Consider the following 26,179-nt stretch of genomic DNA (forward strand, 5'->3'; position numbering starts at 1 on the left):
TAAATGTTTCAAGCCTTTCAATTCAGTGATTCAAATACTCTTGCTACAAACCACAGAGACATTTATATTCATACAGCAAATACATTTGTTCATTTTTGTTTTTAAAGATCTGATAAAAGCTAGAGAGCAGAGTCCACTACCCTGAAGAATTGTGGTTAGGGGTGTGCTGGTAAATGTTTAACAACTGATTCTTTAATTCTTTTCTCCTTTTTCTCCCCCCAAAAATACTTCATTGGTAAGATATACTCAAGTTTAATCTGAATTATTAGCATTTTCTCATCACTTTCTTAATCTAAACAGTCAACAAAACAATAAATCATGTCCCGATTTGTTGTGTTGGTTAATTTCCGAGATATAAATGCCTGCACTGAAAATTTAACTATTGACTTCCATGAAACAATTCAAATCAACTGTAGCATACCCCTGGTTGTATTCAATCCTGAGGGATTTCTGTGATTAAAATTAATTTATTGCTTGTGTTACTATTTTATTGCTTTTGCTGCATTGTTAAAAATATTGGACAGAATTATTAAGCAAAAGTGTCTAGGTTTTGAAGATCTTTGAGTCTGGGAGATAGTTATCCTGTAAAGTGACTATTTTGAGCAATCATGTCCTGTCCTGGTCCTTTTTCCTATGAAGAAGCAGTAGCAGCATGTCTTCTGGTCATATCTTCTATGAATAAAAAAATGGTACAGGGAACTAAGTACTCCTTTTCCTCTTCTTCCTCCGCCTCCCTGTAGTTAAAATGGGGTTAACTATGATACTTGCGCCCCAAGGTGGTTGTGAGGATCCAATAAGAAAATGTTTGTAAAGTGATTTGCAGGCCTTAGAGTACTCTAGACATGCTAGTTTTTCATTTGTCTCTCCACCATCCTTTGGAACCCCTAAGGTTCCATTTCTCTATGCCCTGCCCAGTGAGGTGGGAAGGACATGGAGAAGGGATTCTAAAAGGTACAGATAAGGAGGAGATACCTTCTTGTTCTTGATGGATGGAGTGCCAAATTTGCAGAGCAGCTAGAAGGCCATTTGGGCCAAACTCTGCTAAAGAGGATAAACATTAACCTGAAAAGATGAGGGGAACAAGAAGTGAAGGGCTTTAAACACAGGACTAAGGAGTTTGTGGGTGATCCCAAGGACAGCAGAGAGAATTTCACAGGATTCTCCTGGCAGCACCAGGGGGAAAAGTAACTTTCCTAGTTATCACCTGATCAAAGTAGCCCGCTCACAGGGTCCTCAGTTTCTGTTCTGTGTGGTTTGGGATGGCAAGGAACACTGGCTAGGATCTTTGTATAATATCCGGTGTGTCATGTGGAGCAGTGAGTAAAAAGGATCGGAAATTCCCATCCCCGAAACAGCTTACAAGGAGTCCTAATAAGGAAAATAAGAGTGAAGGGTGTGTGGGGAGGGCGAGGTAAAGCTGTGATTCATTATACACCATCCCAGCTTTGTCAGCCATCTAGAATGTGCTCTAGGACCCTCAAGCCTTCAAACCACCAGGAGGATGGACTGAAGTTGGTTTGTGAATGCCAGTAGACAGCAGAATGATTGAATTGATTTTTTTTTAAACCCTAGGAATATTCTGAGATACTATGAAGGGTGATACTAGATCTCATGAAACCTAATAACATTAAAATTATTGGCTGTTGGCAAAAGATAAAAATATTATAATCTGGAGTTACGGGGAGACATACTCATCCATCACCCTCAAATGTTACAATATTTATATAATATTGTAAACATGCAAGAATGCCACTTGTAATTGAGCTGATGGCAGAAGCATTTTCCTCTGTGTTGGGCTTTCCAGTTTGAGGAATAAAGGGAAACAATGATTAATGTGAATTAAAAAAAGCTTATAAAAGGAAAGGATAGCTTCTAAACTATAAATTTAGGATAATGTTATTTACAAGTCATTTTCTTAACATGGAAAAGTTATTTCTCTGTTCTACTTTATTGCATTGCTCTCTTTTTTATTTTAAGAGCAGGGATATTGGAGTGGGGGGTGGAGGGGAAGGACCTTGGAGAATAAAAAAACATAGATGTATGTATATGATGTAATAATAAATAATGTGATCTAAATGATGTAATATAAAATTGTTACTTTAAAAGCAAGCTGTAGCTTAGAGCTTAAACAAGCTGCTTTTTGTATTCTGTTATGTATATTCAAATGCCCATTATATTTGGTGTTTAAATTCAAAATAAAAATTAATCATTTAAAAAGAAGTCAATATACCAGTATCAGGGATTGGGATTAAAGGGTTTATACAACTAAACTCTAGAGAATGAATCTAGAAGTTCATGAATTGTTTTTTTAAAAAATATTTGAAATATAAGTATGGAAAAGATTCTAGGAAGAAAACTCAACTCCAAATTTCTTCTTTAAAAAAAAAAAAAAAGGAGGGGGCCGCTAGGTGGCTCAGTGCATAGAGCACCAGCCTTGAATTCAGGAGGACCCAAGTTCAAATCTGGTCTCAGACACTTAACACTTCCTAGCTGTGTGACCCTGGGCAAGTCACTTAACCCCAGCCTAAAAAAAAAAAAAAAAAAAAAAAAAAAAAGGAACACCGCCTCAGAGAAACAGAAATAAACAGCAGGTAATGCCGTGGTCCTCTTAAGACAATTTGAGAAGATCCCAGGACAGACCTACAGCTCCAGGGTGGAGTTATAGACACCTCAGTGAACCCTACAGAATCAACTAACAAGCAGCCCTGGGGGCAGTGCATTGAGAGGCAGCCTCAGCCTTAGACACTAACTTTGATCTGATAATATGGGGATCTGATGGCTTTATTCTCAAAGGACCGTGATATGCCGTTGAAGAGAGTTAAATTTAAGTGAGGATGGACTTACAAGGTCACCTGCCTCACTTTCAGGACAGACCTCAGAAAATAAAAGTAAAAAGGACCCACACTTGCCCCATCATTCCCCATACTTCAGGACTACTACTTAGTTATACTATCAGCTGCTGAAAACAAAATTAAACAAAAAATAAATAAAAATGAGTAAGTGAAAGTGAAAAGAAACCTGAGTTCATATTCAAAAGAAAACAGTGAAGCTAAAAAAAAGCTACTCCTTTTTCAATGAGAAATATCAAATGGTCCCAAGCACAGAAAGAATTCTTGGAAGAATTTAATCTTAAAACCAAATAAAAGAAATGAAGCCATTTGTCTTTAATTGCAATCTAAGAAAATCAAGAAAATTATGAAAAGAAAGCCAACCAATTGGAAATAAAGAATCAAAAACTTAAAGAAAAAAGTAATTCTTTGAAAACTAGTGATAGCATTCTAAGACACCAAGAAATCATAAAACAAAACTGAAAAAATAAAAGAAAAAGTGAAACATCTCATTAGAAGAATAACCAATCTGGAGAACAGATTGAGGAGTAAAAGTAAATAGTATACAGCAGAGAACAAAAGAAAACCAACAAGGAAACAAAGAAAAGCTAGTCAGTTTTGAAAACAACTTGTAGTATTTATTATATAGGTTTTCTTGAAATAGAAACTTATTACTTTATATTAAATCCTCTCTTATGGTCTGCTATTACATGGCAATTTTTTTTCTTTTCTTATTTTGTATTTAAGTTTAAAATAAAAAAAAACTTTAAAAAAATTAGAAGTATGCATAGAATAATTTGCACATGTGTATTTGGTACTAATCATTGTTTTTAGAAGGGACAAAAAGTGGTGAAAATGATGAGTATCCAATAAATTTTTCCCATAAAGAATACGGCTCCAGCGTAGCCTAAACATCCTTCCCCACCCAGTCTCCCAAAAGGGCAGATGGGGGCTTCCAGGTGTGGAGAAAAAAAGCCAGGCTTCTCTCTTCTTGATGGAGTTCACTTTCAGAGAGGAACTGTAGTCTTTCTACTCTTCTCCCCCCATCCCACTCACACAGTCCAAGCTTCCTTGTGGAGGCCTGAGACTGGATGAGGAAGTGGAAGCCATGGTCCTTCACCCTCTACCAGCCAGGGCTTGGGGCTACCAGGAGTCCTGTCCTCTGCCCCAGCTGCTGTTCTAGTCCCTCCTGCTCAGCACACCTGTTACTCCATGCTTCTCCCAATGCTGTTGTTCTGGGAGCCAGGAGATTAGCCCCTGTGGCCCATCATCCTGCAGGACCTACCTGCCACCGTGGCTCACAGCTTCAGCATCCTGCTCACTGAGTATTCCCTGGGAAGGAGCTGCCCACAGCTGAGGGCTGAGCAGAATACCAGGCCAACCCACCAAAACAATAAACTAAAGGTAATGCCTACAGTCCGAAGTGTATTTTTCTCATTGAAATGCATTGAATACCAAATTCAACAAAATTGGATCACTGTATCTACAATGTATCACTGTTTACCATTGTATCTAATGATGGCCTTCTAGAGTGGAGAGGAGAGGAAAGGAAAAAAAAAAAAAGAAATGTATATAATAATTTTTATATGTTTGAAAGAAATAGCAAGTTATATATAGTAGATTTGCATTTTCATATGCAGTCATCTTTGTTGTTGACTAGTATAGAAAAACTTGTTTTATTCCATAAATTAAAAATAAAAATTTAAAAATTCAGATAATTGCATTCATTTGAAATCCTACACATTTTCCTTGATGCATTTAAAAGCATTATTCTGAGAAAGGATCCATAGGCTTCTCTAGACGGTCCCCAAGGGGATCTATGACACATATAAACATTTTTAAAAGCTCATAGTCTAGAACTTTAAGAAAGGTGATTTGTGGTGTCAGGTGCTCCAAATGCTGATGGTACAGGAGTGGCTTTTGTTGCTGAAGGCTATATTGACTGAAAATTTAATTTATGAACCAGTGTTAGAAATATCCAAGTGGAAAACCTTTTTTATGATTATTTATTGGGGACTCATCTCTGCTTCTTTATAGAGGTGCTGTATTGTAGGTGTAGAACACTGCATATAATATCAGATTGTCTCAATATGTGGAGTGGGCTTGCTGCACTTTTTTGATCCATTATTATAAAGGATGATTTAGGGGATATAGAGTAAGGAATGTAAGCGACATAAAAACAAAAGATTAAATTTTAAAAATTAATTTTAAAATTAATTTAATCTCCAAACAAGTTAAAAAGAAACAGGCAGAGTTATATAAACAATTTTTCTATTTTTTTTCCTTTAGAGTTATTTCATTAAACCTCTAAAATGCTTTAGATTTTACTCATGGTATCAAAATTGCAAATTTTCTAAAATGGTTGAATTTTGCAGAACTTGTACTTAACTGACATGATTTTCAAGAACTGAGGGTCTCCTTCTTTTGGAATAAAGCCTTCCTTTGCTCAAGAATTTTAACCTTTCTGCTGAGTGAAACGAGCAGAACCAGAAGATCATTATACACTTCAACAATGATACTGTACGAGGATGTATGCTGATGGAAGTGGATTTCTTCAACATAGAGAAGAGCTAATCCAATTCCAATTGATTAATGAAGGACAGAACCAGATACATCCAGAAAAGGAACACTGGGAAATGAATGTAAACTGTTATTTTTACCTTCTGAATCCAATTCTTCCTGTGCAACAAAAAATTCGGTTCTACACACATATATTGTATCTAAATTATACTGTAATATATTTAACATATATAAGACTGCTTGCCATCTGGGGGAGGGGGTTGGGGGAGGAAGGGAAAAAATCTGAATAGAAGTAAGTGCAAGGGATAATGTTGTCAAAAATTACCCATGCATATGTACTGTCAAAAAATGTTATAATTATAAAATAAAATAAAAAATTTAAAAAAAATAAAAAAATTAAAAAAAAAAATAAAAAAAGAATTTTAACCTTTCCCTGATTATTCTGCTTGGGTATTCTCACCAAATTCACCGTCCATTTGACCAGCCACCAGAAATAAGGGACCACCAGGTTGCCTGTGCCCTAAGTTAAGGGAAAGGATTTTTTAAATTTTTGCTCTTCTCCTATTTTTCATGTTCCTGAATGCCAATGATCAATGGCCATGGCAAGCAGGCTAGGAAAATGTAGGTGGATGAGTAGATTTGGCTGCATGAAAGGTAACAATGTTGTAGGTTATGACCAAATTTTTCTGTTTCCATTAGGCCAAATGAAAAAAGCAGAATGTTATTACTGTTCATTAAGTTTGAGTTGGCTATCATAAAATCCTGGAATGGCTTTCTGAGAGAGACTAATGGGTTTTCCTGTCACCAAAGGTCCTCTTTCACAGCAGCACAGAGTTTTATGGGTCTACCACCATTCAGATTTCATCATGGGAGAGTCCGCCTGATTTTAAAAAACTGAACAAACAAGACCCTCAAGCCACCTGTGGGTGGCTTTCTGAGAAAAGCATAAACATTGCCCACTCTGAGGAGCTAGGACAAGTTATCTCCAGAAAGGTTAATTGATAGATGTGAAATTTCCTGATCTATCCATTCAGTGGAAGACTGAATGTGAAATATTTCCTAATCAGACTAGACTGACGTGTTGATTACTTTTCCTAAACTGGTTTTTCCTCCTCTGCTTACCATTCTTGGTTATAATGGATACTTTCTGGGTAGAAAAAGTTAGAAGGGAGCAGATTTGAAAATTTGGTAATGTCAAAAAAAAAGGATACCAACTTCATATTTAATATGTATTATATATTATATATGATAATAAATATAATTTAATATTTAATTCATATTTAATATTTAAATTCCTTTGTAGAAATTAAGCCCTAAGCTCATCTTTCAAAGCAATATTTTTAAACTAAAAGAAGACAGCTCCTAAAATTTAGCTAGCATTTAAAATTAAAAACAACCCCCCCAAAATAAAATTTAAAAATAACCAACATTTATATAGTACTTTGGGGCAGCTAGGTGGTACCACAGTGTGCATAGCACTGGGCCTGTGGTCAGGAAGATCTGAATTCAAATCCAGTTCAAACTTTAGTAGCTGGAGGACCCTGGGCGTATGACTTAGTCCTGTTTTCCTCAGTTTCCTCATGAGCTGGAAAAAGAAATGGCAAATTGCTCTAGTGTTTTTGCTAAGAAAACCTTAAATGGGGACACAGCTAAAATGACTGAACCATAATAACATATTGAATAGGGAATAAATTTGACCTTAGCTCCAAAGAGCATTATTAAATGCCAGTTCCTATTAAAATTCCTTCCCAGTGGATTATCTTCCTTCAGTTTCTTTTTGTCTATCTCCTTCTTATGCCCTGGTCTACTCTAATATGTAGCTGTTTTGCAATCATGAATTTAACAGTGTTATAGAGACTGACATGGTTGGAGTAAACTATTTTGCAGGGGGGGTTTAGTGGGTACCTCACCTCCTTTGGTCAGACAGCCGCCTACTTCAATCCAGTTCACTTGCATATCATGGTATCGCCTCCCTGATGTCATGAAAAAGGACAAATGTCAACAACAGGTGGCAAAATGGATAGAGTGCGGGAACTGGAGTTAGGAAAACCTGAGTGCAAATTCTCTCTCAGGAATTTACTGTGATCTTGGGCAAGTCACTTAACCTCTGTCTGCCTCAGTTTTCTCAACTGCAAAATAAAAATAGCATCTCCCTCCTAGGTTGCTAAGATAAAATGAGATAACATGTACATCACTTTATAAACATTAAAGCACAACCTACATGCCAGCCATTATTACTATTTATTATTAGCTCAGGCACAGGTGGGTTAGACATTCATATCCTTTCCCCATTTTCCTCTTAACCACGAGCTTTTCCAGTTGGATGAATCAGCTTTGCATTTTAACTTTGTCTTGAAGGAATTAAATAAGTAATATCAATAGCTCTCTCCATTTGTTAGCTCTCATTAGAATGATAATGGGCCTTTGGACATATTATATATTTTCAAAGAAAAGCAAGCTATATAGTCTGTCTTTTTTGTTCTTTTGCTCCTCTTTTTTGCATATGGAAATGCTAGTTTGATATCTAAATTAAGAATTTCAAAAAAGATATAAAAAGAAATGAGATAAGAAAATGTGCTCCCCTTTTCCTTTCAAGAAGTAGAAGACTGAATGTGAAATATTTCCTAATCAGACTAGACTGACATGTTGATTACTTTTCCTAAACTGGTTTTTCCTCCTTTGTTTACCATTCTTGGTTATAATGGATACTTTCTGGGTTAGAGAAAGTTGGAAGGGAACAGATTTTTAAATTTTGGTAATGTGAAAAGAAAGGATACCAACTTCAAAAAAAATTAACTGAGCAATCTATGCTTCCTTTTGTTAGGGGTCTTAGCATTTCTGTCTCCCCCTACCTATTACTTTGACTAATAATCAAGTAAGATGGGCAGCTTTCAGACACTAGAAAATGAACCTTCAGTTGTCTCTTGCCACTGTCGTAACTGGTTGAATTTTATTTTAGTTCTTGTTTGTGACTTAGCCTTAATCAGAAGCATTGGGGGTTGCTTTCCTATAAACTTTTAGTGTGTTAATAATTGTATATAATAATATTCTTAGCAGATGCCACACCAGAAAGTTTGTATAGCTTATTTTGTTTGAGCCTTCTAATGACTCTATGAGTTAGAGAGGTAGATTGTAACCATAATCACCCCCATTTTATAGATTTTATACAGTCACTGTAGAGTCAGAAGCACTGTTCTGGCAAAGAAGATGTTTGAGTTTGATATCAGGAAAAGCTTCTTGATGATTACAGCTGTCCAAAAATTTGTGGGTTCTTTTCCAACTCTCCGTTTGTGTGATTCTGGGTTTGAATGGGTCTGTTTAGTTCTTAGTTATTGGGTTAAATGTCTGTCTAGCTTTTTATAGGTATCTACCTATCAAGAGGAAGTCTGGTTTAATGGCCTTAAAATCAAGAAAATTATACGGATTGTGTGGTTATGGGCAGTGATACTCAATGCCCCAGACAATTCTATGGGATAACATGAGGCAGATAGGGCCTCAGATCCTTATTAACTGTGTGATAATTAGTGAATCATTTCACTTCTGACTATCTTATTTTCCTCTGCTGGTGATAATAACAGTACCTACTTCCCCTCCTCTCCCCAGGTTATTATAAAGATCAAATAAGATGATATTTGTAGAGCACTTAACATAGTATCTAGCAAGTGATAAGTGCTTAAATGTATTGCTTTCTTACTTCCATCCTTTCCTTCTTTCCTTCCTTCTCTTTCCTTTTCTTCCTTCCTTCTTCCCTTTCTTCTTTTTTTCCTTTCTTCCTTCTTTCCTTCTATACCAAGAAAATATCAAGCATATATATAATAACGTACACACATACATTACCTACCATTTATCTCACAGGGTATTTGCAAGGATCTAACAAAATCATAGATATAAAAACATTGTAAGATGATGTATAAATGTAAGAATTATCATATGTGTATACCTATTTATGCAGGCGAAGGAGAGTCAGCAATTAAAGTTAGTTTGGGGTTCTTGTTTGTTTTTTTCAGAGGTAGGATTGGTTTATGATTTTGTTGGTAGAGAGAACTCCTCCAGTACCTGCACAGAGCAGCACCTGCTTTTTCAGTTATAGCTTAGAGAATGGCCTTGGACACTGAGAGATTAAATTCCTCACTCAGGGTGACTGGCAAAATGATCCCATGCCTTTTTTGACTTTCCAACACCAGTCCTCTATTCTTAATGCTTCTCAGGGTTAATTTAATTATAATAAATAATAAAAATTCATTTTACACAGTGTTTTAAAGTTTATAGAGCATTTTGTTCATGGCAAGCCTATGAGCTAGTAGTCTTAAGTATTATTGTTCATGCTTCACAGATGATGAATCTAAGGTTCAACGAGAAGCTATGACTTTATTAGGTTCCACAACTAGTAATCATGTGAAGCAGGATATGAATCCAGGTATCTGGATTTCAAGGACAGTACTCTTTCCCCTTTTCTACACTGCCTTTAATTTAAGCATATCAGCAAAATAGTGTGTTTCAGGAATATTAATATCAATGAAGCTTGATTCTGAAAAAAGTTGAGAGCTATATATTTAAAACCAGTAATGAGGGTATGTTGCAGTATGGTTTTTTAGACAAAAATTGCCCCTGAAAATGAAAATTCCTTTTTATTTTCTGGAATTCTGATGGCAAAGAAACTGCTATCTCATCAGTAGCTTAATGGTTTGAAAATTGGGGGATTGATGGAGAAATACTATGCAAGATATCCAGTTTTCACTGATTTTACTTGGGAAACACTCTTAGTCTTTGGAGGTTTGGTTTTTTAAGCTAAAAGAAGACTCCTAAAAAGTCAAGTAGTTTAATGACTAATTGAAAGTTCTTCCTCATTCGTATGGTCATCACTGGTTAGTTAGTCCATACCTTACCTCAGATCAGGAGAAAAAGAACTCATGATAAAAGGTTGGAGGCTTTTCATGTGATGTGAGATGAGACATGACTGGTTTTCATCTATTAAATTACTTAATTCGTTAAAAAATTTTTTTCCTTTTCTTTTTTTTCAGAAGTTGAAATTTCTCTTCCACCTGGAGATAACATCACTGTTTTTGTAAAGCATGGCTTCTCAACTTGGCCAACAAATCTCTGCAACATTATTTTCCAGAGAAGACGCCTTCCCTCATTGATCATCAAACCTGGTGAAAAAGCTGTCTTTATCTTTGAATGCTCTGATCCAGAGAAGCATTATGTCCTGGAAGTCCAAAAGAATATTGGTAAAAAACAAATACAACTATAATGTATTTTAAAGTTTCTGCATGTCTCTGCTGACTTTCTCTTTTCATACTGTGGTCCTAAATCAGAATTGTTAATAACTTAGTGTCCATAAACCATAGTCTGTGGATAGATTTCAGAGATCTGGAAAAAAACATATATGTAGCTTCATCTTTACTAACTTTTGGTTTCTTTTATAATCCTGTGGATTTTACTTTATATCTTTAACAATCAGAAAAGGGGTCCACACTCTTCACCAGAGTTCTGGAAAGGTTTATAACACAAAAATAGGTTAAGAAACTTAGTCTAAACCTTAGGTCATAAAGAATTTCCATGGACCTTGCTGAGGATGGTCAATAGTGGTCTTGGTGACATGTCATTTGAATCATATGACAAGACCACGCTACTCATATGGTTTATGTGAGGAATTCAAGGTAGGCAGGAAAAAAGAATCAGCAGAATCATAGAAAAATGCAAAACCTTCGTCCCTCCTAACGTCCTTATTACTGTCAAGGATAACACCATCCTCCCTGTCTTCCAGGCTTACAGCCTACAAGTGCCCCTGGATTCCTCCCTCTCTCACCTGCAATATCCAAGCTGTTGTCAAGGCCTGTTGATCTCACCTGTGAAGCATCTCTCCAATACACCTTCCTCACTCCCCCTGAAATTACCCCCATTTAGGTGCAATCCCTCATCACCTCATGCATGAATATTGCCATGCGGTGGGGAGCCTGCCAGCCCTAAGTCTCTCCCCACTCCAATCTATCAGCCATTCAGCTACTAAAGTTAATTTCCTAAAGCACAGGTCTGATTATCATTCTTCTACTCAATAAACTCCACTCGCTCCCATTGCCTCTGGGATCAAATACAGAATTCTCTGCTTGGTGTTCAAAGCCCTCCCTAACCTAGCTCCCTCCTACATCTCCAGTCTCCTTATACTTTACTCCCCACCCCAGAGTCTTCAAACCAATGACCCTGGATTCCTTGAACAAAACCTCCAACTTTTCTCGGATTGTCTGGAATGCTTTCTTCCTTTTCTCTGCTTTCCCTGACTTTATGTCCCATCTAAAATTTCATCTACTGTAGTAGAGCTTTTCCTCTTAATTCTAGTGCCTTCTCTCTCTTAATTATTTCCTACTTATCTTATATGAAGTGCCTTGATGATAAAGTCCGAAACTTTGTATCCCAACCACATGATATGTTGACTTGCCAAAAACTATTGATTAGTTTATTGAGCTAAATGTTAAAATCACCAGATGAGACTCAGAAGATAGCATCTTTGAATGATAACATGAATATTATTTCAATCACATTCGCCATTTATAAGCCTATTTCTTGGATAGCAGATACTTTGGTCCTTATTTTATAAGGCTCAAGGTAGAAAGCACAATAAAGCATGTCATTCATTGTTAACTTTGAGAACATCTAATTGCAGTAGTACTAAAATAGCAGGACTAAGTATGTAGAGCATCAAGACAGCTGGCTCTTTTTTCATACATAATGGAGACCCCACAGGCAGCCAGATGACTTTTGGGAATTCTTTGTTGATCGCAAATGGGGACGGTATTTTAAGTTACAAAATTCAACTCTCAGGATGAAGTTACTACCATAGGGAAGCAAGCACAGGCTAATGGATTTGAAGTCAGAGACCCAGATTAGAATCCCAATTCTGCCATCTATTACTTAGAAGTAATTGACCCATATCATTGACCCTTGTGTGGAAGGGATTAAAGCAATTTCAGGCAAATCAGTGAATCTCTCTGGGTCTCAGTTCCTCATCTGTGAAATGAAGGGATTGGGCTGGGTGACCACTAAGATCCCCTTCTAGCTCTAAATAAAGGATATTATGATATTCCAAGATATGCCTCCTGGAAGATGAAGGCATAGTAACCAAACTCTGTGTTGGGGAAGGGAGGAAGAGAGAAGCAGAAAGATCATCTATGTGTTTGCTTTGTTCTTTTGTAGACTGCATGTCCGGTCCGTGTCCTTTTGGAGAGGTTCAGCTCCTGCCTTCCAGATTACCTGCCTTAAACAGGACATTCATCTGGAACGTGAAAGCCAGCCCCAAAGTTGGCCTTGAGCTGCAGTTCTCCAGCCCTCGGCTGCGACAGATTCTTCCAGGAGAGACTTGCCCAGACCTGGTTACCTATAGCATCAGTAGCTCAATTGAGAAGACGGCGGTCAACATCGGAACCTTCTGTAGCAATGGTACCATCTCACGAATCAAGATGCAAGGAGGGGTCAAGTTGGCCTTATACTTACCATGGAATGAAAACAGAAACTTTTCCGGCTTCAATATCACAAATCGATCTTCTATAAGGCGTAAGTGGGTATTAAATTGCTGTTCTCCTATCATAGAGATTTTTGATTATGATATTTTAATATTTCTTATTATAAGAAAATGCTATGTCAGTGCCATTTTGTCTTAAGTGTCAAACATCTTCATATGTTTGTTTTAATGAAACAAATGTCTGCAACCCCATATATTTTAAGGTTTTTTTTTCAATTATGTCTAACTTTCTACGATGCCCTTTAGGGTTGTTTGGGCAGAGATACTAAGGTGGTTTGTCATTTCTCCAGCTCATTTTACAGAGGAGAAAGCTGAGGCAAACAGGGTGAAGTGCCTCACTCAGAGTCACCCAAATAGGAAGTGTCTGAGGCTGGATTTGAATTCGAGGAGAGGAGGCCTCCTGACACCAGGCCCGGTGTTCTGTGTGCTCTGTATCCCCTCACTGCTCCTAAGAGCTAGTTCAGTGAGATGAACTAGAGAGCTGAGGTGAGGGGACCTTGTAGACCCCACCGATAGGGGAGCTGTAATTCTTGTCTTCCAAGCATTTCAAAGACTGTCATGAAAAAAAAAAGTTTGAGTTTTGTTCCACATGGCCCAAGAGGGAAGAGTCAAGAGCAGAGGAAGGCACATTTCAAGAAAGAACCTAGGTGGCTCAATGCATGGAGCTCTGGTCCTGGAATTAGGAAAACCTGAGTTCATCCTGCCTCAGACACTCCCTAGTTGTGTAACTGTGAGCAAGTCATTTCAACCTGTCTGCCTCAGTTTCCTCATCTGTAAAATGACCTGGAGAAGAAATGGCAAACCACTTCGGTATCTTTGCCAGGAAAATCCCAAATGGGGTCAGAAAGAATTAGACATGTCTCAACAATAACAACAAATTAAAGTTTGGTACTGGGGAAACTTTCTAACAATCAATGCTGTCCAAAAGCAGAATGGGCTTCTTGGAGAGGCTCTTCTTCAATGCAGTGCTTTAAGGAAAGACTAGATGATCACTCTTTGATTCTGCTTCTCATATAATCATTTGTCTGATATGTTCTAGAGGGAATTTTTGTTTGTGCATTGGTTGGACTGGATCAGTGGTGTCAAACAAGTAGAAACAGGGGCCACTAATAGGAACATGAATGTCCCTGGAGGCTGCATATTGACTTATTTTTCCAGTCTAATATCTATTTTATCATAATTTTATTGATTTTGTTAAATATTTCCCAATTATATATGAATCTGGTTTGAGCCATCCCCAGGAGCATTGTGAGAAGCGTGACACCCATAGATTGCCTGTTGGACACCACTGGCCTTGAAATCCTTCCCCTCTCTGAATTCTAGGTCTTTATTTTTATCCTATTTAGTCCTTTACATTTCCTTTCTCTGAATTCCCACTATCCTAATAGATAGAATGTATCTCCCTCCAACCTGAACATGCCATAGTCAAATACGTTATTTATGATCTGAAAGACAACCAGGATATTAAGACTCACATTGCCAGGCTTTCATCTCCGTGACCATGAATAGTAGGTATGGGGCGGTATGTTCTCACGGCCCCCTGATTCACTACTCTTCTCCATCCTCCCCATAGGACTCTGCATCATTGAATCTGTGTTTGAAGGAGAGGGGTCAGCCACCTTGATGTCCGCCAACTACCCTGAGGGGTTCCCGGAAGACGAGCTCATGTCATGGCAATTTGTCATCCCCCCTCACCTCCGAGCCAGCGTCTCTTTCCTCAATTACACCCTCTCCAACTGTGAGAGGAAGGAGGAAAGGGTCGAGTACTTCATCCCAGGATCACTCACTAATCCAGAGGTGTTTCAACTTGGAGATAAGCAGCCCGGGAACATGGCTGGAAACTTCAATCTGTCCTTGCAAGGCTGTGATCAGGATTTCCAAAACCCTGGGGCTCTCCGACTGCTCTTTCAAGTTTTGGTTCAGTACCCTCAGAGTGAAGGCAGTAAGTCAAACTTGGTTCCCCTGTTTCTTTCTCCTCTTTCCCTAAATCTGTTGGAGGTGATGAGTATGAAGAGCAGCTGAAAGCTCTCTTTTCCTGACTTAACTTATGTACAATGAGACAAAAATGGTGCAGAATCATGGATTTCTTTCCTCTTTCTCAACTCTCTGGATCCTTCAAAGATTTCAGGAAGTAGGTTGCTAGACAATGCACAGTCTCTTGTTGAAATGCTATCTCTGCTGCTGTTTTGCTGCAATAACTTAAGTAACCTGATTGGCACTGGAGGGAGAACCCCAGGATTGAGTAATGGAAACTGCTTTGAGTGGTTCTGAATTCATCATGATCTTCCTACTTTCTGAAATAAGGGGATCAGAAAGATGATTTTAGGGGCTCTTCCAATACTAATCGCCTCCAAGTTCAAAGTTTTGGGAAAAATAGCTTGTAGATTTAGTTTCTTCGGTGCTGGGAGGGGAATTGGGTCAGCCTTTTATGCCCAGGGGGCACACAATGAGATGGAAGGTGCTAAATCAATTCAAGGAGCAAGTCACAGCACTGAGAAAGTGAGTGTCTGAGGGGTCAGTTATGTTGAGAGGCCTTGTAAATAACCATTTGCTCAGAGTATAGAATGATTTGTTCTGGATTCTGGATCAGTGAAGAATATGAGACTATTTATTTTACTTATAGTGTATTTCCTTAGAGGCAAGAGAGAAAGTTTTAAAATACACAGATGGGATAATGGGGTGACTTTTTTGTTGTTGTTGCAAGACCAGGCACATGTCCAATGAGAATGTAAAAACCACATGGCTATATGCATGGGATGGGTCAACCAGGAAATATAATTTCCGTAGATCTTTGGATCCTAAGGGAGATGTATTTGTTCAACACTTTGGGTCTGAAGAATTTGACGAGTCTTCAAATTCTAAGAAATTGATGGGGAAATTGCGCATGTTTTGACAGATGTCTTAAAAAATGGAACCTCGACTTCTCTGGTCTCTTGATCTGAATTGATACCAGTAATAGTGTTCTAAGTATTTTTCTCAAGCTTGGGTTTTTCAGATGGTCACATACAGATTTTCACACAATCTTTTTTCTATTTTGTGTTGACAGTTCTGTAAGCAAAATGCTAAATGGAAAACAGATGTGAAAAGGTTTGGGGGAGGATATGAATTTGAATTTTTGATTTGTTTATCATCGTTAAGCTGAAAATCTTCTGAAAAGGTCTTCCAAGTTTCTTTACACCCTCCAACATCTTTAAACCTATGCTTTATGTTCAAGATGAATCCAAAATGGATTGCTAAATAGGATATTTATTTGTCTTTTTCTTGATCTGGACCAAGAATTCCCAGGGTGAAGAACTCCCTCCACTAACGTTAAGTAGGCACTGCTTTTGCACTTAGAGAGAAGCCTGGGAGTACTGAAAGGTTAGCTTGCTTGCCCAGGGTCACACAGCCTTCTTCCTGCCTCCAACACTGCTTCTCAGTCTGCTGGGCTGTACAGCTTCTTTGCTGTGGCTAACAGCAAATGTAGGTTTTGTTTTGACCCAAATAAAGGACAGTTAAATGAACAAAGAATTGTGTTCATAACAAGGTATGGAGTTCTGGACCTGGAATTGGGGAGACCTGAGTATAAATTCAGTCTTAGACTGGTTGGATGACCCTAGGCTGATCATTTAATCTGGTTGCCTCAGTTTTCTCAGTTGTAAAATGGGAACAGTAGCACCTACCTCACAGAATTGTTGTGAATGCCAAATGAGATATTTGTCATTCACTTAGCAGCATGCCTGGCATACAGTAGGTGTCGAATAAATTCCTGTTCACTTATTTTCTTTTCCTATCAAAGGAAATGAGATAGTATTTATTCTGAGAGGTTTTTCTCTATGACTCTGAGGGTGAAACCAGAGCATCTTAACTTTTTTGTGTCATGGATCCTTTGGCAATGACTGGGTAAAGCTGATAGACAAATATTTTAAAATGTATGAAATACAAAGAATTACAAAATGAAACCAATCATATTGTATTTGTGTTTAGGTTTTTTCAGTTCATATCTGACTCTGTGACCCCATTTGGGGTTTTCTTAGCAGAGACACAGGTGTGTTTTGCCATTTTCTTCTCCTCATTTTACAGGGAGGAAACTGAGGCAAACAGAGTTAAGTGACTTGCCCATAATCACACAACTGGTAAGTGGCTGAGGCAGGATTTGAACTGAAGCCTTCCTAACTCCAAGCTTGACATTGTATCCAGCCACTAAAATACAGCTACCATTTTTTTTAAGTTCATAGAACCTAGGTTAACAACTTTGAGACAGGGGCAGCTAGATAGTAAGTGGATAGAGCACAAGAGGACCTAAGTTCAAATCCAGTCTTAGATACTTACTACTTCCTAACTGTGTGAACCCCAATTGCCTCACAAATAATAATGACAATAAAAATAAAAAAGCATATCTCCAGTTTGGGGCAGGTAAAAGATGAAATGACTGAGGAAAAAAAGATCCAAGTTTCTGAACATATTGGTTTATTAAGCAATGCATGCTAATTGCCTAACAAATTGATACCATTTGCCTTCCTCAGCTTTGGCACTGGACCCTGAATACAGGAGGAGACAGATTTTAATACATTAAAAACAACTAATCAAATAAGGCCAATTAATTAAAGGAAAACATTTGAAACATTAGGTAATCCTATTTCTAATTGTAGGAAAGATTTGGGACTTTCCAAGTTGGGAAAGGGAGAGTACTCTGAAACCAGATAAATAGGGATCCCCCCTCCTCTACGAAATATGGAAACAAGAACTGATTGATCAGTATGGGGCCAATTTTCACATAAAACCTGTGGGGTGCTTGAGATGTGCAATTGTGAGAAAGCTCTTTGCATCAATCTTGGGATCTGACTGCATTTCTGGTCAGTATAACCTAGGTCCTTAATTAACACAAACAACAGGTAGAGGTGTTCCAGCTTTCCAGCCATGTAGGGCTAGGTTCAAACAATACAATAAAATTGTTACTCCCCCTCCCTGCCCCAATCCCTACAATTGAATAAAGTTTTCTCACAATACAGGATTTGGATTTGACCCAGAACTGAATAGAGGGAGTTGAACTAGCTCCAGAATTGAGTCTCAAAATGGAGTCAGTGTGGTTCAGTCAGTTCTCATAATTAACCACTTGCTGCCCTATCCCCACAAAACCCTCAAGATTTTCTGGAAAACGTGCTAGCTCTGACCCAAATTAGCCTGAGCGCTATTAAGAAACTCGGGCTCTGGGTTTTAGGATGAACAATGTGTAATCTGCCCAAGGTGCTTGCAAATTAGGGAGTAGGTCAGCTGTGAAACCTGTAGGTGAGTGTACTGTGCCTGAAGCTGTCCAAAGTGTGCTTGGGTAACATTAAGGGCTCCATTTCATGCTTGTCAACCCCACCTTCCAAAGTAAATCATGCTGTTGTTAAATGCCCCATAGTGCACTCTGCTCTCCTGAAAGCAGCCTCGGATAGCCTAGTTTTACATCTGGGTGACTCTGAAGCAGTCTCAGAACAATCACTGTTGTCAGGGCTGGGGTTTGTGCCTCTCTCGATGCCTCTTAGAAGCCTTGAGCTCCACACAACCTAGTTTCATGCAATTTCCGAACTGTTTAGAGGGTCTCACCTTATTATGTGATGGAATTATCTGGGAGAGCTCAGAGGTGGCTTGGGTTTTTATATTTTATGTCTTAATATTTTATTTTTAGAAAAAGAACGTTCTAAGACACACTCCACTGAGGCACTATGCTCATACTCAGCGTAGACAGAGAGCTGGAGATGGAAACTGGAAGACTAGTTTCAAACCTTGCCTCTGATCCAAAACAACTGTGTGATCCCGAACAAATCATTTAATCTCTCAGTGTCCCAGGCAACCTAACACTTGAAGTTGTGGATGAGTTACTGATCTGTACTGGTGGAGGGAGTTTTCATATTGCTGAAATCTTCCTATTGCTGAAATAATAGGGCAGCCCTCCTTTGCCTCTTCCTTAAACTATGTGTCTGCTTGATATCTCATCATGTGACTTTTTAATAATAATCACTTTGTGGACTTTATTTATATTATAGAAGGCTGGTCCTTTACACATATGTTCTCATTTGAGCTCTGCAACAAATGCTATTATTGATGCCATTTTACAGATGACACTGAAGCTGAGAGGATCTTACCAAGGATCACATAGTGAGGATGTCTTCCTGACTCCAGGTCCAGTTCATCTGGAGACTTTCAACTTCTACAGAAGCTACTTTAATACTACTGTAGATCCTTCATGTTGCTGACACGTTGAACATCACTGTGTCCCATCTGCTGACACAGTGAACATCACTGCCCATCTGTGCCCTGCTAACACTCTCTTCTTCTATCCTTGTTCTTCCATGACCTCATACCCAGAGGATCTAACCAAGGTGCTGAAAGGCTTGGGCACTAGCACACTACTCAAGCAATTCATCTTTTTTTCTCATTCTCCTCTCATTTCCTTTTCTGATCACATATTTCCTCAAAAACATCCCTTGTTCTACTTTTTTGCATATGGGCCCTCCTTAGATGGGTTTTATGTGTGCACCATATGTCTCTCTATTGCTCTTTGAGTCACCTGGAATTTTAGCCACACAGAAATTGACAGCCAGGTAGCACAGTGGATAGGTTACTGGACCTGAAGTCAAAAAGACCTTTTCAAAGACTTGTTCAAATCTCACCTCAGCCCACATACTAAATGACTATAGGCAAATCAATTTTAACCTCTTTCAGCCTCAATTTCATCATGTGGAAAGTGGGTATAATAATTGTACCTCCCCCCTCCAAGTCATTGGGAGGATAAAATGAGATCATATTTGCAAAGTGATGTTATACATTGTAAATTGAATATTATTTTTTAATGTCTTCCTGGTTCTTCTCTCTTTACTTTCCATCAGTTCATCTAAGTCTTTCCACAGTTTTCTGAAATCATCCTGCTTGTCATTAAAGCACAGTAATATTCCATCACAATCATATAGCACAGCTTATTCAGCCATCCCCCAGTTGGTGTACATCCTCTCAATTTCCAAATCTTAAGCACCGCAAAAAGACCTGCTATAAAAATTTTTGGACAAATAGGTCCCTCTCCTTTAAAAAAAAAGTCTTTGAGGGATACAGAGCTAGCAATGGTATTTAGTTATTCTCAGTGATACGATGATCCAAGATAATCCCAAAGGTTTTATGATGAAACGTGACATTTGCCTCTAGAGAAAACACTGATATTGTCTGAATATTATTTTTCACTTTCTTTTTTTGTTCAAGTCTTCTTGTACAATATGAATGTTTTACATGCTTGTCCATGTGTAACCCATATCAGATTGCTTATCTTCTCAGGGATGAATAGAATTTGGAACTCAAAACTTTTTAAAAAGTTAAAAATTGTTTTTAACATGTAATTAACATATAACATATTTAACTTGTAAAAACATATAATGTGTAATTTTAACATGAAAAATGTTTTAACATGGGGAAATAAAATACTATTTTAAAAAAGATTCTTAGGGGAAACCATTTCTTAGAGCATAGATCCAGAGTTGGAAGATATCTTAGAGACCATCTAGCCCAATATTGAATATTTTATAGATGTGGAAACTGAAGCCAAGAGAGATTATTAAGCAACAATTCAGGATCATTCAGGAAGAATCCAGACATAGCCAGGATTCAGACTTGGGGCCCCTGACTGTTCAGCTGGAAGGTTCAACACCATTTCTGCAGTACCACATTGGGGATTTTGCAGGGAAGGGGGAGGTATAAGAAAGTCCATTGGACATCAGAAGCAAATTTAGTTTAGTAAATACAGTCCAACACAGTTTCTCCTTTGTGTTCAACTGTTCTGTTCAAGGGCCAACCTCTTGCCCATTGGTACTATTTTGTTCACATATATTCAACAGACTGGCTTTCTGACTGTCTGTCATGTCTTGGCAAGAGACATTTTTCAACTGTTTTGTTTTTCCTTTTGGTTTTTTTGGACAGTTTTTTCATTGACTATGCACCTCATGCCTAGGGCCTAATATGCCCAGAGCTTGATGCAATCAATATAACATCATCCACAAAAGCAAGCATTTGGGATGCCTTCCCTTCTGTAGGAAATCCTTAGACAGGACATGCTTTGTGAGGATAGCAGAACTCTTTAGCGAGCATTCTTCTTTCTATTAATAAACATTAATAATCAGGCTATGGAATAATCATCTTCTATCATCTTAACATTGGCATGAGATACATCATGGAGACAACATGTTATAGTGGATAGCATACTGCATTCTGAGTCAGGAAGACATGGGCTGTAACTCTGTCTCAAACAAACACCAGTTATGTGTCTTTGGTAGAGTTTCCTCTGTAAAATGAGGGGGTCAGATTAGATCCTTCAATCCTAAATCTCTGATCTAAGGGAGAGGAGAGTGTACATCACCACCTTATATTTAATTTTATTTTATTATTGTTCCATATTTATATTAAAACCACTTTTTAGGTATATTGTATTAATTAGCATTATTCATGCTAATAATTTATTATATTATTTAATTCTCACAACAATCCTGAGAAGTAGGTACTATTATCATTATCCCCATTTTACTGGTAAATGTAAGTTAAATGACTTAACCAGGATCACCAGCTAGTAAGTGTTTGAGGCTGGTTTTGAACTCATGCCAACCTGGTACCAAGCCCAGGGCTCTGTGCACCACCTAAAACTGTGCTTTGCTCTACCTAGGCACAGAACTACCTATCCTGGGAGGATCCTCAGGGGTCCCCTAGTCCATCCCTTTCATTTTACAAATAAGAAAGTGGAGTCAAATGCTATTTCTGTAATAACCAAACAATAAACATAGGGAGACTTTGCATTCTCTGAATCTTTGCCAATTGTGTGACTTCAAAAATGCAATCCTTGGTGATAAATCACATGTGAAAGCCCACCTCTTGCTTTCTGATTATTTTTCACTAAGGATACTCTCAATATATCTATAGATTATTCACACAAAGCTCTACAGAGGATAAAGTTAAGCTAATAGACCCATGGGTAGATTATGTAGCATTATCATGTACAAAATAGAATAGCTAGCAGTGAGTTTCCAGTATAAGTTTGCCACAGTAGAGTCTGGTTTCATTATATTTCTGTATACCATAAGAGAAGAAACAAAATGGGGCAGCTGTGCCAGACAGAGAGAAAATGGCATTCTCTCTTATACTCCCGTGTCACACACTTAAAAGGATTCATACTTGGCTAGGAGTGTTTGAAAATTTCTACACTGTGGAACTGGAACTCTGTCAGCCCCAATTAATTTGCTTTAGGGTAGCTAGTAGCTTTGAGCATGTTCTGTATGACTCCTATGAAACCCCTAAGGTCATTTATGTAATAAAACAAAAACAGAAAAAAAGGGACAACTACATTCTTCTAAGAGGAAATTTTCATATTGACCAGATTCTATACAAAATATTTAGGGGATTTCGCATATGTTTTATTTAATTTAGCAGAGTTACTGGCACTTAATAAATGATTTATCTTTATTTTAAAAGTAAAGAACTTTTAGATATTGCCAGTATGGGAATCTGTCCAAGGAAAGTACATTATTATTATTAATTTTAAAAGTTAACCTAAGATTAAATCTAAGGCTCTGAAATTGGAGTCCATGAACTTAGTTTTCTTTTCTTATACTTTGGTGACCATTTCATTTTTAATATACCTTATTTCCTTTTCAATCCAATGCATTTTATTTTGTACATTTAAAAACATTATTCTGAGAAAGGATCTCTAGATTTCACTAGACTACTGAAGAAGTCCATGATGCAAAAGGAACAACTCCTAGATTAATAAGTCTATCTTAGATGTGATATCATGGGCTTGACATGTTTGATTAAGACAAGTATAAAATGAATCCCATAACTGATGTGTACTTGTGCACCATCTTGAAACAAACTGGTGGCCAGTAAATTTTTCAGTCGTATACAGTCATGGAGTCTGCAAAAGCACAGATGCAATTCTATTGGAAAGCAGAATGAGGTGAGGGAGAAATGCTCTCCCCCCCATCACTAGATTTTAGTTCCAATCTGCTATATAGCCATTGCCAGGTTTCCATCTCTTGGATCTTGATGTAATTGGAAGGTACTGATGATATAACCTGATATTTTAAAAGGGATATTTTTTACTCAGCTAATGGCTGACTGGAAATAAAAATCAGAAGGCATTTCCCCCTGATTAATACCTTTTGGAATGCTAATGTAAGTAAGTAACTAAACAGATGGACTGTATCTCAACATCTCGTAGGCAGCCTTGTGTCACCTTCAATTTCTAGCCCTACTTTTTGGCAGTTTTTCTCCTAGCACTCTTCTCTACCTAGTTATCAGCTGAGAATTTCAGTCTAAACTTGTACAAAATAGTTATGGGGTGGAGTATGAGAGGATAACTTTTTTTGGGGGGGACCTTCTTATTTCTTTGCCCCCAAACTTTATTTTCTACTGCATACAGCAAAAGTACAACTTTTATATTAATTTAATTCAGTAAATATTTATTAAAGGGTCTACTATGTGCCAGGCACTGTGCTAAGCACTAAGAATACAAAGACAAAAGTCAGTTCCTGCCCTTAAGGAGCTTACAGTCTAATGGATGACAATTTTTTTCCTTTTTTTTTTTAATTAAAATTTTTATTTTATAATTATAACTTTTTGACAGTACGTATGCATGGGTAATTTTTTATATTATCCCTTGCACTCACATCTGTTCTGATTTTTCCCTTCCTTCCCTCCACCCCCTCCCCTAGATGGCAGGCAGTCTTATACATGTTAGATATGTTATAGTATATAATGGATGACAATCTAATACTACTTTTCAGTGTAGCTTTTCTTTTAATAATGCTGAGTTTTGGAAGTTTTCTACATTTTCTTCATACCCTGTTAAAATAAATCACAACTCTGAGAATTAAACTTTCTCTGAGTATAAGAACTGTTTACAATTGAAATCTATGCAAAGGGAAGCATAGTCAAGGCCAGTTGTCCCCAGTCCTTAATGTCTCTGACTATCTTAAATGTACTTGATGTCAATAGAAATATAAGATTTAAAGATGAAGAGGACCATCTTTCCCTCTTTTTTACAGATGGGGAAACTGAGTCCTAGAGAGTTCAACTGATTTGCCCAAGGTCACACAGTTAAGTTTCAAAATCCAGGTCACTTAACTTCCAGTCCATACAGTTGGTCCTAAACTTTGAAAAGAACAGTGGCAAAGAATTAGAAATTGCAGGGATGCCCATCAATTGGGGAATGGCTGAACAAGTTGTGATATATAATTGGGATGGAAAACCACTATGCTATAAGAAATGATGAGCTCAATGTTTTTAGAAAAACACGAGAAGACTTGCATGAAATAATGAAGAGTGAAATGAGCAGAATCAAGAGATAGCAAAATCAAGTATGCAGTGACAGCAATGTTTTAAGAATGACTTTATGTGAATAAGTAATTTTGCCTATTATAAATACCCAAGTTAACTATAAAAGGACATATGAAGAAAGATGTTATTGGCATTCAGAAAAAGAATTGACAAACAGAAGAGGTATAGAATAATTTTACATGCACATACACACACACACACACACACACACACACACAAACACACATCCCTTTGTGTCTAACAGTTGCCATCTCTAGAACAACAGGGGAGAAGGGAAGGAGGAAAAAAAGGGGAAAGTAAGAAATTTACATGATAAATTTGTTGTATATTTGAAAGGAATAGCAAGTTATGCATAGTAGATTTGCAATTTCATGCACAATCATCTTTTTATTGTATTATGTCATGAAAATGCTTGTTTTATTCCATAAATTTAAAATTTTTTTAAAAATTTTGAAATCTTTTAGCCCTCTGCAGTGTGCCATAAAGGGATAGGCCCAAAGCCTACAATATTAAGTCCAAACTCCAGCCCTGCCATTTAAAGGATCATAGATTTAGAATCATAAAAGACTTTAGAGGAAATCTAGCTCAGCTTCCTCATTTTACTCAAATTTTCATTTTCAATCAATAGATATTTATTAAGTACCTACTATGTGCCAGGCACTGTGCTAAGCACTGAAAATACAAAAAAGCCATGACAGTTCCTGCCTTCAAGAAACTTACAGTCTAATGAATCTTAAAATCAAATCTACAATCTAATTTTACAGAAGAGCAAAGATATGAAGTAGGTTACCTGGGGTAGCACATAGCAGTTGTCTGAGGTAGGATTTAAATTCAGGTCCCCCTAACTCCAACTCCACTGGAGGATGCCATCTCTAGGCTTCCATAGTATAAAGGATCATTTGATGCTCACAAAACCCCTGAGAGTAAGAGTTATTGTTCCTCCCATTTTATAGATGTGGAAGGTAAGTTTAGAGAAATGAAGTACCTTGTTCAGATCACACAGTTGGTTGGTATCCACAGAAGAATTCAAGCTCATTTCTTCCCACCTTCAAATAGAGCACATTCTCCACTGTCCCCTGCAGTCAGCCTTAACATTTCCTTTGAGGGCTATGGATGATTTTTTTCCCATCTCTGTTTTTTTTTTTTTTTTTTTTTCTTCAGACAAGGTCTACACAGTTAACTTGAGCAACGAAAGAGCCATGTCTCTGAGCATCGAGCCAAGACCTCTCAAGACAAGCCGGCGCTTTGTTCCCGCCTGTTTAATCTGCGAGGGGCCTACAAGATGCAGCTCCAACCTGACCCTGACTTCTGGCAACAAATATGAGATTTCTTTCCTTTGTGATGATTTGACCCGCCTGTGGATCATTGCAGAAAAAATAATCAGTAGGACTTATTTTCTCATTCTTGTAATTCTCTGGCCCTTTCCTTACCCCTGTAAATGCTAGGCTCTTGGATTTTGTTCATCCACAATTTTTCCTACCTCTGTCTCCCCCCACACACACACTCCCTTTTTTGTTTTCTGGCAAAGAGAGGAAAAAGAAAAGGGAGTATTTACCTAAAAATTATGACTTATGTAATGATTAATTCATTAAACACTCATTAAGCATCTTCCTAAAATGTGCCAGGGACTGTTAAGAATTGGGTTCCAAAATTTGAGTTGACAGACATTTATTAAGCACTGGAAATTAGATTAACAAAGATGAAAACAAATAGTTCCTGCTCTCAAGGAGCTTATGTTTGACTGTCCTTTCTATTGGGCAGTAGCATGTGCAAAGACAAATGAATTCAAATGTATATCAAAAAATACCAAGTAACGTGTAAGGGTGGGTACTAAACCAGGAGAATAAGGAGCGATCTCCTGCTAAACTCGGAGTTGAATAAAGCCTTCAGTGGAACTGGCAATGCAGAGGGAGAGCCTTTCAGGCAGGGATGACACTCTGTGCATTTGGTAAGAGTTTGCTCTGTGCCAGGCACTTTGCAA

At 37.7% G+C, this 26,179-nt stretch overlaps 1 protein-coding gene across 1 annotated transcript in view; it reads left to right on the forward strand.

Annotated features, from left to right (window-relative positions):
• The window catches only part of CDCP1 (CUB domain containing protein 1), a 66,147-nt gene that overhangs the window by 20,723 nt on the left and 19,245 nt on the right, over window positions 1-26,179 (forward strand). Inside the window, exons 2-5 of the mRNA XM_074271580.1 lie at window positions 10,370-10,576; window positions 12,540-12,896; window positions 14,438-14,806; window positions 25,360-25,581. Coding sequence (XP_074127681.1) covers window positions 10,370-10,576; window positions 12,540-12,896; window positions 14,438-14,806; window positions 25,360-25,581 — 1,155 coding nt within the window. The remainder of the gene's footprint in view (window positions 1-10,369; window positions 10,577-12,539; window positions 12,897-14,437; window positions 14,807-25,359; window positions 25,582-26,179) is intronic.

The sequence above is a fragment of the Sminthopsis crassicaudata genome, chromosome 5 (assembly GCF_048593235.1).
Source record: "Sminthopsis crassicaudata isolate SCR6 chromosome 5, ASM4859323v1, whole genome shotgun sequence".
Classification (NCBI taxonomy): Eukaryota; Metazoa; Chordata; class Mammalia; order Dasyuromorphia; family Dasyuridae; genus Sminthopsis; species Sminthopsis crassicaudata.